The 12,197-nt window shown below is 42.5% G+C and overlaps 1 protein-coding gene across 1 annotated transcript in view; it reads left to right on the top strand.

The window, feature by feature from the left end:
* LOC118630952 (meiosis 1 associated protein) overlaps window positions 1-11,862 on the top strand; it is an 86,278-nt gene extending 74,416 nt beyond the window's left edge. Inside the window, exons 8-10 of the mRNA XM_036263222.1 lie at window positions 9,258-9,464; window positions 10,600-10,740; window positions 11,689-11,862. Of these exons, the coding sequence (XP_036119115.1) occupies window positions 9,258-9,464; window positions 10,600-10,740; window positions 11,689-11,862 (522 nt within the window). The remainder of the gene's footprint in view (window positions 1-9,257; window positions 9,465-10,599; window positions 10,741-11,688) is intronic.
* Window positions 11,863-12,197: the final 335 nt, after the last annotated feature.

Raw genomic sequence — 12,197 nt, 5'->3', positions numbered from 1 at the left:
TAGATTCTTTCCTCTCCAGAGACTTAGCTGCCTCTCTTTTCCATTGTCACAGCACCTCCTCACTGCCTTCAGACGAACCGTTTCTGTATGTTACCCAGCTGTTCTAACTGGTCTAGGCAGGAGAACTAGTCTGCCTCTGGCCATTCCAACCAACTCAGTTGCAGAAGTAGATGCTTATTAAATGTTCTTTTATGCTCTGGCTGGTTTCTCAGTGGTTAGAGCATCATCCATGGGTTCCAGTCCCGGTCAAGGGCATGTACCTGGGTTTCAGATTCCAACCCTCACCCTGGTCAGGGTCATGTGGGAGACAACCAATCAATGTGCCTCTCTCACATTGATGTTTCTCTCTCTCTCTCTCTCTCTCTCTCTCCCCCTCTCTCTCTCCCCCTCTCTCTTTCTCCCCCCGCCTGCCCCCCACCCCTTCCACTTCATCTAAAAAATCAATGGAAAAATATCCTCGGGTAAGGATTAACAACAAAAATAAAAAGGTTCATTTACTCCCTCTTTTCACCCCTTATCTGGCTAAATAACTCATAATACATTTTCTGGTTTACCCTCTACCGTGTTCTCTTTCAGGCTCCTGGGTTTCCTTACAATGATAAACAGAGCTCAGTTCATTCAATACTGTCTGTGCCTCCACCCGTCCCTTCAAAGTAGTTCTTCTGAACAAAGACCACACTGCCATCATCTAATTCTAGTAATTAGTGCCAGCCCATGGGTCTCATCAACTATAAAAGTTGTGTAACTCTCCAAATTACATTTTACACATACCCTAAAACCTTAAACAACTGAAGCCTTAAGTTTTATTCCATTCCCTGATTTTCTTTTTACTTGACAGTTAAATGGAGTTGTATCTTTCTGTCCTCCTAGATTATTTTGTTTTATTTTAGTATTTTACTTACTTTTCCTCAGAAGAATATCCCTTCATCTGGTAGGCAAGGCTCTTGATAAATCCATTTTTCAGCCCTTCCTAAAAGATATGTGCCATCCACCATTTCCATAAATTTCACTCCAGACCACATCAGAGCTTTGTGTTTTGACTACATTCTTCAGAGTTTTATAAATCTATAGCTAAGAATTATTAAATCTTTTTAAACTAATAAAATGTAAAAAAAAAAAACAGTATCTAATAATTATTAAATGAATTGTTTAATCCTCACCCAAGGGTATGTGAAGGGTGTTTTATTGATTTTGAAGGGAAAGGAAGAGAGAGTAAGAAACATCAATGTGAGAGAGAAACATTGATTGATCGCCTCCTGTATGCGCCCCAACAGGGGATCAAACTCACATCCTGGGTGTGTGCCCTGGCCAGGAATCAAACTTGAGACCTTTAAGTGCATGGGACAATGCTCCAATCAACTGAACCACATAGGCCAGGGCTAAATATATTTTTAATTTAAAAATTTTAAACACTTTATGGCGCTTACTAAGAGCCTGAAACAGTACTAAACATTTCACAAATATTAATTTATATTATTTCCATAACCATTTCATGAAGTAGCAATTATTATCCCTATTTCACAGATGAGAAATTGAGGCCCAGAGAGGTTAAGTATTTTCCCAAGATTACACCACTAGTAAATGGTAGAGCATAATTGAATCCAGAAGGGTTAACTCCAGGACCCAAACGCTTAACCACTCTATAACCATGTGGAAATTCATTATCATATTGATTGCAGGAGTTCTCTGAAACACATCCTCTACTCAGTAAGAATCCACAGAATAACTTCTCCCAGGCTTTGTATCAGAAAAAAGTGTGGGCTCCCTTCTGGCAAAAGTGGGTGGCTTGCATTTCTATGAGCTTATCTAATCTTGGCTCTATTATTGCCCTACCCTTATTTTTCTTTGTCCAATCCCCTTAATTGCTTATTTTATCTTTTTGTGTTTTTACATTTTTCTAAACTGGCATAAATGTTTTGTGGAATGTGGTAGGGAATATATATATATATATTTTCCAAGTATTTATGAGATTAATCTACCCATCACCAGGAAAACATAATTTCAATTACCAAATCCTACTGTGTAGTCCCAGTTATGTAGCTAGTGACTCATTTTCCACATCCTCATTTCTCTTACAAAGTCATGTCTGTGGGAACTAGAAAAAGAAATGAAAATACCACCTAGGTATTTCAGTTTCCTACTTAAAATGTCAGTCTCTGGAAATGCATTCCAGAGTTTTACTGGCCATGTCTGCCCTAATTGGCCACAGAAGTGACAGGAATCAAGTCAGGATGTGTTCAGTGGGAGTCTAAGTACACAGGCAATGACCTGGTTGGGCTGTAAATGGGTGGGGAAATGGAAAGTCCTTGGTTATATTAGGCAAAGAGTCAGGAGCAAGAATCCAAACCGAGAGTGGGGTGAGGGCAGGTCAGGAGCTATTTTTTGAAAAACAAAAAAACAATCAGAATGAGGTTAGAGTATAGCGCCTGCAGGGAAACAGACAAGTGCTAGGAGAGCAGGCTAACATGGGATCAGTGGGCTTCATGTTCCTCAAATATGCTCAACTGTTTCACACCTCCACCTTTTTTCACGCTGTTGTCTACTCATTTTTTTCCCAGATTTTGCTTAAATACCTTGACTATGAAGCTTTTCCTGTACTCCCCCATCCCAGCTACAGCCAACCCCCACGTATCCTTTTTGCCCCTTCCCCACCCATGTACCCATTGCCACATCTATCTGGATCTTCACAGCACTGATCAGTGGTATGAATTTTCACCTTATCTCTCTGACTTGAAAAATGTCACATTACTGTATTTTCCTAAATCAAATTTAGAAAATATTAGTCCCCAAGTGTCAAAATGTTGACACACTCAATATCTTTATGAGTGTCTCCCCCCGCTCCTCAGAATCCCATGGGGACTAACAATACAGAAAATATGGAAAATGGCCCTTTGCTCTTTAATAGACCTCCAGTACATTGTTCAATAGAAGTGGCAAGAGCAGACATCTTTGTCTTGTTCCTGATCTTAGGGGCAAAGCATCCAGTATTTCACCACCTATGAAGTTAGCTGTGGGTTTTTGGAGAGACCTTTGTCTCTACAACTTGAGGAAATTCCATTCTAATTCTAGTTTGTTGAATGTTTTTATCATGAAAGAATTTTGGATTTTATCAAATGCTTTTTCTGCATCTATTGAGATGATTATGTAGTTTTTGTCCTTTGTTCTATTAACATGGTGTATTACGTTGTTTGATTTTTGAATGTTAAACCAAACTTGCATTCCTAGAATAAATCCCACTTGGTTGTTTACAATCCTTATATATGTTGCTGGATTTGTTTGGCTAGTATGTTGTTGAGGATTTTTGTATCTATGTTCATAAGGGATATCGGTCTGTAATTTTCTTTTCTGGTGATGTCTTTGGTTCTAGTATCAAGGTAATACTGGTCTCATAGAATGACATGGGAAGTGTACCTACATCTTCTATTTTTTGGAAGAATTTGTAAAGGATTAATATTATTTCTTTAAAGGTTTGGTAGAATTCCCAGTTATGCTATCTAGGCTTTGGCTTTTCTTTGTGGAAAATTTCCTAATTACTAATTCTTTATCTTTACTTATATAAGATTATACAAAAAAGTTAAATAGCAGGTCTGAGATGTCTATTCTTAGATAGTCCGACTTGCAAGATTGGCCCTTGGCTGACATCTGGGAATTTGGATTTTGGTAGTGTTCTCACCATTCCCTAAATAATAAAAATGGCATGCTGTTCCTAAACTGTATAAAAATATATGGTTTATGCTAAATATCTGATTTTCTTCTAGGAGACTAGAATTTTCATATGTGCTAGGCACAGGGTGCTTTTGTGACCAGTCCCCAGTAAAAATGTTGGGTACTTCCCTGGCCGGTTGCTCAGTGGTTAGAGTATTGGCCCACAGAGCAAAGAGTCATGGGTTCGATTCCATTCAAGGGCATGTACCTCAGTTGCAGCTTGGTCCCTGGCCCTGGTCGGGGTCATGCAGGAAGCAACCAGTCAGTGGGTCTCTCTCACATCGATGTTTCTCTCTCTCTCTCCCCCTCCTACTCTATCTGAAGATAAATTGAAAAATATCCTCAGGTGGGGATTTTTTTTAAAAAATGTTGGGTACTAAATCTCTAACAACTCCTGGTACACAACATTTTACATATGTTGTCACAGTTGAGTGCTAGAGGAAATAAGCACATACTGTGTGACTTCATAGGTAGAGGACTCTTAGAAGCTTATACCTGGCTTCTTCTGGACTTCACCTCATAAGTCTTTTCCCTTTGCTAATTTTGCTTTGTATCCTTTTGCTGTAATAAATCATATCCATAAGTGTGACTATATGCTAAGTCCTGTGAGTTATCTTAGTAAATTGCTGAACCTGAGACTGGTCTGGGAGACCTGTGACACAGATTTATTTCGATTTTCTATTTCTTCTTGAGTCAGTCTTGGTAGTATGTCTTTCTAGGAAGTTATGGGGGGGGGGCATACAGTTGTTTATAATATTTCCTTATAATCTCTTCAATTCCTGTAAGGTCAATAGTGATGCCCTCCTTTTATTTTATGTTTTAAGTGACTTGTGTATTTCCTTTTTTCCTTGATCAGTCTAGCTAAATGTTTGTCAATTTTGTTAATCTTGTCAAAGAACTAACTTTTGTATCCATTGATTGTCTCTATTATTTTTCTATTCTCTATTTCTATTACTAATTCCTCTAGTAATTTTTTTTTCTTTCTTCTGCTTGCTTTAGTTTGGTCTCCTTTTTCTAGTTTCATCAAGTGGAAGGTTAGGTTATTGATTTGAGTTTTTTTAGGAGTTTTCTGCTATAAATTTTCCTGTAAGGACTATGTTAGCTATATTTCATAAATTTTGTATGTTGTGCTTTTATTTTCACTCATCTCAAATTATTTTCTAATTTCTCTGATGATGTCTGCTTTGAACCATTGATTGTCTAGGAATATGTTGTTTAATTTTCACATATTCATAAATTTCCCACATTTCTTTTTGTTATTGATTTCTAATTGCATTTCACTGTGGTCAGAAAAGATACTTTGGATGATTTTAATCTTTCTAAATTCATTGTATTTTGATTTATGACCTATCATAAGGTCTATCCTGGAGAACATTTCATATTCACTTGAGAAGACTATATAATCTGATGTTTGGGGGTTGCAACATCTTTCATCATCTTCCCTGGTCTCCTTTCTGGAAGCTGGTGGGAGAGTAGCAGAGAAGTGGGTATTGCAGCTTCATTTTCTTCCCCTCCTGCCTTCTGGTGTGAAAAAATAAGCAAATAATGTCAAATGAACCTCATTCCCTCCTGCTTCCATATTCCAAAACACCCCAGGTATGCAGGACTTTTCCATAACTAGCAGTGATTTCTCTTCCTGGATGCAGGAGGACAATGAAATGTATGTCTGCCCACAAACAAAACAAAATGAGTGCTCTTGCTCTTCCTACCCCCTGGCTGCATCAGAAACACTCCTGCTCAGGAATTAGTCAGTGATTCTCTAATCACTGAGTTTGGTCCCAGACCATTATACTGATGACAGACCAAGGTAGCTCTGGTTTGGTGAATTAGAGTTTTAACCTGCTACAGCAAATTCTCACTGGCCCTTTTGGCAAGGCCTACACCAATGCCATTAAAACTGTCCCTCTGCTCCTCTTTCCCAGACACCAGAAGTGAGTAACCACATCCTCTTTTTTCCCTTTGGTATCTGTAAAGGATCCATCTGGCGGCAGTGAACAGAAAAACCAATCTAATTCTAACTTGAGTAGTTAAGAGTTTATTTTTCTTATTAACAAGAAGTATGGGGACAGACAATTACGAGCTGGTGCAGTTGATCAATGATACCATCAAAGAAGCAGGCTCTTTCTATTTTCCACTGCAGCAACCAAAGCAGGAGCACTTCATCCTTATGCCTATTGTCTCATGGTCACAAGATGGCTATTGCAACTTAAGACTAAGTCCTGTCCTAGAGAGAAAGAAGGAATAGGTGCAGAGGCAAAAAGCTTGCCAGCACATTACAAAGCTTTTCCAAAATATTACCCAGCAACTTCTGCTTCTGTCTCATTATTTAAATCTAGGTGACAAATCATCCCTAGATCAATTACTGAAAGGCTGAAAAGGAGGTAGAGAGAAGGAAAAAGGAAAAATGGAGGCAGAGCAGTGGTCAGTCAACCAACAGTGGCAGCCACACCTTCCTTGATAACCTTAGTAAAAGTCTTAGGATAAGTGTGAGGGAGGATGACTTTAGTCAGGCTGAGTTTGGAGTATAGCACCCCAGTCAACAGTGTCCCTGTTCACACCTGTTCTAAACAGAATCAGTCCCCCCTTTCTAAAAATCTAAGCTCCCTGGCCCCTTCTATAACAAATTCCCTAACTACAACGTGAATAGACACCTTTTCACCTGCCTCCTGGTAAATTCAGCATCTAACTCATGCTCCTTTCTTTAGAATTAGCAAAAGCATATTCTAAGTACTCAGCAGTCATCAACCATAATTAAACATTGTTCAATTTGAGGGCCCCAAAAGCTGGTCTGGGACATCTCAGGAGACATCCCCATGCCACTGCCTTGTCAGCCTCAGAGACCTGTAATGGCAGTTCACCATTTCCATCACAGCTACAACTGCCTGTACCAACAGTCAACCCATGACTGGGGTAACATGTTCAAGTTTGGATTTCAAGTCTCCAAAGAGGTTAGAAATTCAGAGTCCAAAACAGGGGCCTTAAAGTTCAACTTCCCTACCTCTCACTTTCTCAAAATACTCCTGGAAATTACAGATAAATAAATATCTTTATCAAATTCTAATAAGTATGCATTTGTCTCTCTTCCTTCAAGAACCTTCTGCCATCTTCTCTGTAAATCATCCCATACGTTTTAAAGCATTTTGTAAAATCCTTTCAACTCAATCTCTTCCCAGACCTCTGATAGTCCGCACATCAGAAGTGACTTTGAGGAGACCTCATTGATTTCTGTATACCAATCATCTAACAGAATTTTAGCTGGTCTCAAAATCAGTCAACAAAAATTGGGGGAGGGGGGATCATGATTTTTCTGTATACAACATTCAAATTTTCCTAGTAATCACATGATGTAGCAGGTGTGAATTTTTTCCATAACACTGAGGTGCAAGAAATGGCACATTACTATAGTTAGCCCCCAGAGACTTGCCACAGTGGCAAGATAGTCCGTCCTCCATCAGACTTGGACTGGTTACCAACCACCCCAGTTTTCCTGGGAGTGGGGGGTTTTCTGGGACACAGGACTTTCAGTGCTGAGAATTGGCAAACCAGGACAGTTGGCCATCCTAAGTGTGGACAAACATCAGTTTACAAACCTTCCCCTTACTATATTATAAGCTATAAGAGGGCAATGAACATGTCTAATGAATTTCTATATACCTATGCCTAGTGCTCAGACATAATAGGCACTCAATAAATTCTCAATAAACAAACTAATTCACAAACAAATGCATAAACCAGTATAGAAATAGAAGGCTATAATTATAACAATAATTTGAACCCTGAGTTGATCTCAAAAGCCACATCAAAAGTTACTTGAGCTAACTGAAACGGAGTGCCCTGCAACTTCCTACTTAATCCGTCCAGAGTACATCCCTTTCAGGCTTAAAAAGACCATGTCTTAAAGGGGCAAATTCCCCCCATGCACACATACACCACAATTTCTATAACATCTATTTTCAATCTGACGGACTTGAAAAGTAGCGAGTAGACAGACTTTCCATCATGAAGGAAAATAGTACATCTCCAGATATAAGCAAAATATTAAGAAAGAATAAACTTCTGAAGGTAACTGTCACTTGCCAGACCTCCCAGAGTTCTGTGCTGCACAGAATGATGACAGTGATTTAAAGTGTCCAGAACTGCCCGGCCAGTGTGGCTCACAGTTGAGCATCAACCCATGCACCGAAAGGTCACTGGTTCAATTCCCAGTCAGGGTACATGGCTAGGTTGTGGGCCCAATCCCCAGTGTGGGGCATGCAGGAGGCAGCCAATTGATATTTTCTCTCATTGATGTTTCTATCTCTCTCCTTTCCTCTCTCTCTAAAATCAATAAAGAAAAAAAATGTAAAAAAAATAAATAGGGGTGGAAGGGGATAGGGAGGAGGGAGTCAATGGGGGGAAAAAGGAGAAACATCTATAACAAAAATAAATTAATAATAAATAAATAAATAAATAAATAAATAAATAAATAAAGTGTCCAGAACCTCCCCCATCACCCCCACCCCAGCACATCCAGCTGGGGTATAACTCTAATGCTACAGTAGGTTTTTCTGCTTCGCTGTGTCCCTTTTCTCTTGTCTTCCACAAGACACTGTTATTCCTCTATTCCCTTAATATCTTTATTTTCTCCTTGTTTTTTATACTATTTCTTCCAACTTTTAGTATAAGCTCGAGTAGGTAGAGCAAATGCACTATCTTTCCTCTTCAGTAGTAGGGAGACTATTATGTCTATACCAACTGTAACTGATGATCACCTCAAGCAAGAGAACAGTTTACAGACTGTAACAGTTCTGACTCCATATTTCCTGGAGTTTTATAGTTTTCCTTGAAAACTACCACAGAAAATTGCTTCATTCCCATGCCTACTTTTCAAAGGGTGCACCTTGAAAACCGGTTTATGTCTGTTTGTTTCCTTATCTGTGTGCTAACCTCTCATTTCCATGGCACAGGGCAAAGTGTCACCACTCTGTTCTGCAGTATCCTTCACTCACAGTCACCCTCCCCCTGAATTCTGACCCTTCTTTTTGTCCTGTGACTGGGTAAAGCCCTGCCCCCCACCCCCACCTTGTTGTACCAAAGGTTTTCTTTCCCAGTTCTCCTCACCCCATCTTGCTGCTCAGGCAACTTTGCCTACTGCTTTATAAACCCTCTCTGGGCATTCCAGAGGATCCCCTATCAGCCCACTCTACCTCAGTTGTGCAACACAACCAGACTTTATCACCGTCAAAATAAGACCTGAATTTTCACAACACTCCACACAAGTCTTTGTTTCAAGACTCTGTTTTTTTAAATTGTGGTTCTTAAAACTCTACATTTACCAATGGGTGATACATTAGCCCCCTCTGGGGTAAAAACCTACTTCAGGTTAAAGGGCATCTCTTAACTTGTCTCTGTACTGTCAACACCTCTGTATGCATCCCCAACCTAGGGAGGAAGAGGAGTATCTAGGGGCACTGGAGATTCAGACAGGAAGTCCCTCCCTCAGGGGAACCTCAGTTGGGATTGATCTTCAAAAGGTTCCAAAGACTGAAGATATATGTATGTCCTTGTTTCAGAAAAGAGAATGGCTGCTGTTGGCCAAAGGGGAGCCCCTAAGCCAAGGACACAGCCTGAAAGGAGCTGCCACCACCTTCTATGTGATCATGCCATCACGCTCCCTCACTCTGCTGGTGAAGGCAGTGGCCACGCGGGAACTGATGCTGCCCAACCCCTTCCCTCTGCTGCCTGAGAACCCACCTGATGACAGCCTTAGAATTGTGGAGGCAAGTGGAGCCCACATCTCATGAGACAGATAGAGGGGAGAGAAGAGAAGGGAATTCAAGAAAGAGATGAGGGAGAGGAATGAGCCAGTAAAGGGAAGGACAGGGAGCTGAGGGAGACGTGGCCCAAAGGGTGTGGTGAGAGGATCAGAGAAGAAACAAGGTTAGGAACTGAGGCAGGGCAGGAGGAAGTAAGCAATAATGGTGTGTTCCCATGGGTCTCTGCATTATGGGTGTGTATGCGTGTGTACCTGTGTTTGTATGCATCTGTCTGTTGAGGGAAAGAAAAAATGTAAGCAGACAATGTAAGCTACCAGAATAGGAAGGATTTCAAAATCAGACTTCAGTGCAAAGGAGGAAACAGCTCTGAAGGCCATTTTCTCCCCCTCCTCCTCCTCCTCCTCCTCCTCCTCCTCCTCCTCCTCCTCCTCCTCCTCCTCCTTGGATCTGGATTCTGGATTTCCTCTGCCAGCCTCCTCAGTCTGAAGACAGGAGGGCGGCTCTGGGTGGGGAGAACTGGAACCACCTCGCTGTTGGATCACGGACTTATGTGAAAGGAGGACAGAGCCTGGGATTGTGCTCTTGGCTTGGCGGCCATGGGAATGCAGAGAGAGGTGGGCACAGTGGCTGTGGCTCGCTCAGTGTCTCACTTCAGGGCCAATGGCTCCTGGCACAGGATGTTGTGGCCGGAAAACCTGACTGCTCAGGAATGCTGTGCTCGCGTGTCCTTTGGTTCTGCTCACCTCGCAGGCAGGCCAGAACTCAGTAGCCTTGCCTTGCAGACTGTGAGCACCCCAGGTCTGGACACACCCTCCCTCACAGCCTTGCACACTGGATCCCTTGTATTCCTCATGATGCTCTGGAATCCCATGACACACTTCTCAGAGCCCGAGTGTTCAGGGTCCCTAACCAGTCAGGTTTGCTCCAAATTCTTGTGCCTCTGCCTGACACTTACCTCACAAACACTCAGGCCTGGGGAACAGAACACCCTGCGGGACATTCATCTATTTCACAGCCTCCAGAGACACCCTGGGTCTTCACACCTCCTCCTGCCTCTTACACTCAAAGGACTCTCACTTGACATCTTGTGTTCTGTGACCTCAAGTTCCCCAAGTGAAGCACCTCCTCTCTTCCTCAGAGTGTGCTGGACAGCCTGGAGCTAGAGCCCACCTACAACCCCTTGCAGGTCTGGAGTCACCTGTACTCACACCTGAGCAGCACCTTTGCCAAGCCCCAGGGCCGACTCCACTCAAGCTGGGAGAGCCGGGCCCAGAGAAAGGTACGGCTCCCCTCCTTACTCCCTCCTCCCCCATTATGCCCAGAATCCAAAAGACCCCTTCTCCTGCCCATCCCAGGGAATAGCCCTCTCCTCTGGATCTCCCCTGGTGGAGGAGAGAACCAGGCCAACAAGGAAGAAAAAGAGCAGCCCTTTGCCCTAGACAAAGGAAATTACAACCCCAATCCCTCCCCAGTGGGGGAGCTGTTCTGCTGGGGCATTGCCATATGTATCTTCAGGTATCTTAATTTCATGTTTAGTCATTTAACAGACCATTGTCCCACTAAGCAAACTGGCTGCACTGGAACTACAAGCATAGCCCTTCATCAAAAGGAAAGGCTGAAGGGAAGGTAGGGAAAGAAATGCCCCAGGGAAGGGAAATTAGCATTTACTGAGCACCTGTCATTTGCCAGGTTGTGTGACAAGCTCTTTCACATATAATTTTCTTATTTACTCCTCATGGCATCCCTGAAAGGTAAGTGTTATACTCATTTTTCAGATAAGCAAAGGGAGGCTGACCAAGGTTAGTAGCTTGTAGAGAGGGCTCTAGTGACAAGGGTTAAAGAGAGAAGAGTAATTGAATGTGGAGAGTTATCTTTATAAAATCTATATTTTATATTTGAGCTTCCTTTTGCCCTTATAACTTTTTCCAGTTTCACAGTAATAGAGCCTTTAGAAAGCCACTTTCCCTTAGCTGAAGTTACAAGAAGTGTTTTAAGACTAGGAGGAACTGAACTGTTAGCTGGTGGGCAAGCTAACAAAGGAGGGACTCAGCCAGGGCATGGGCACTATGGAAGCTGGAGTCCAGTGGACTCCACTGTCCTGAGCCTCGAGGCTGTCACTCCAGGGATGGGACAAGGGAATGAGTGAGGACAGCAGACTCAGAAGGGAATGGGATAGGAGAGCAGGAACTCTGGTCTTCAGAAGTGGCTCTACTCACTTTCTTTTCAGGCTGGGCAGTTGCAGACAAATCGAGTTCGAGCCACAGTGGCCCCTCTACCTATGATTCCAGCCCCTGGCAGAGCACCCAAGATGCCAGCTGCCAGCAAAGCCTCCTCAGATGCCTTCTTCCAGCTTTCCAAGGAAGAGGAGGAAGAGGAGGAGGAGTATCCCTCGGGGCCTTAACAGCACCAGAGCCTGGCTGCCCTGCTCAACCACATCCATGCTAAGGCTCACATGATGGTGTTCTGAGGTCAGACTTGCCTTCCATCCACCTGAGCCTGTGAGCTCTATGCGCCTGAGAAATAGCCTCCCCCCCCCCCTCCCCACACACACACACACACCCCTCTATCCTGGGGAGAGACCTACTCAAGCCTCTTGCTTCTCCAAGCAAGGACTCATTATCTTTTTTTCTTTTCTTTTTTTTCTCATTTTCTTTTGCGTCATTTGATATTGTTAACACAGATGAAGAACAAACACCCAGTAAACTTTAACACCATTAGGAGCATTTCTGGCCCTGA

This window comes from Molossus molossus, unplaced genomic scaffold, assembly GCF_014108415.1.
Source record: "Molossus molossus isolate mMolMol1 unplaced genomic scaffold, mMolMol1.p scaffold_m16_p_15, whole genome shotgun sequence".
Classification (NCBI taxonomy): Eukaryota; Metazoa; Chordata; class Mammalia; order Chiroptera; family Molossidae; genus Molossus; species Molossus molossus.
Note: the sequence above shows the minus strand (reverse complement) of the source record. Positions and strands in the feature narration are given on the sequence as shown.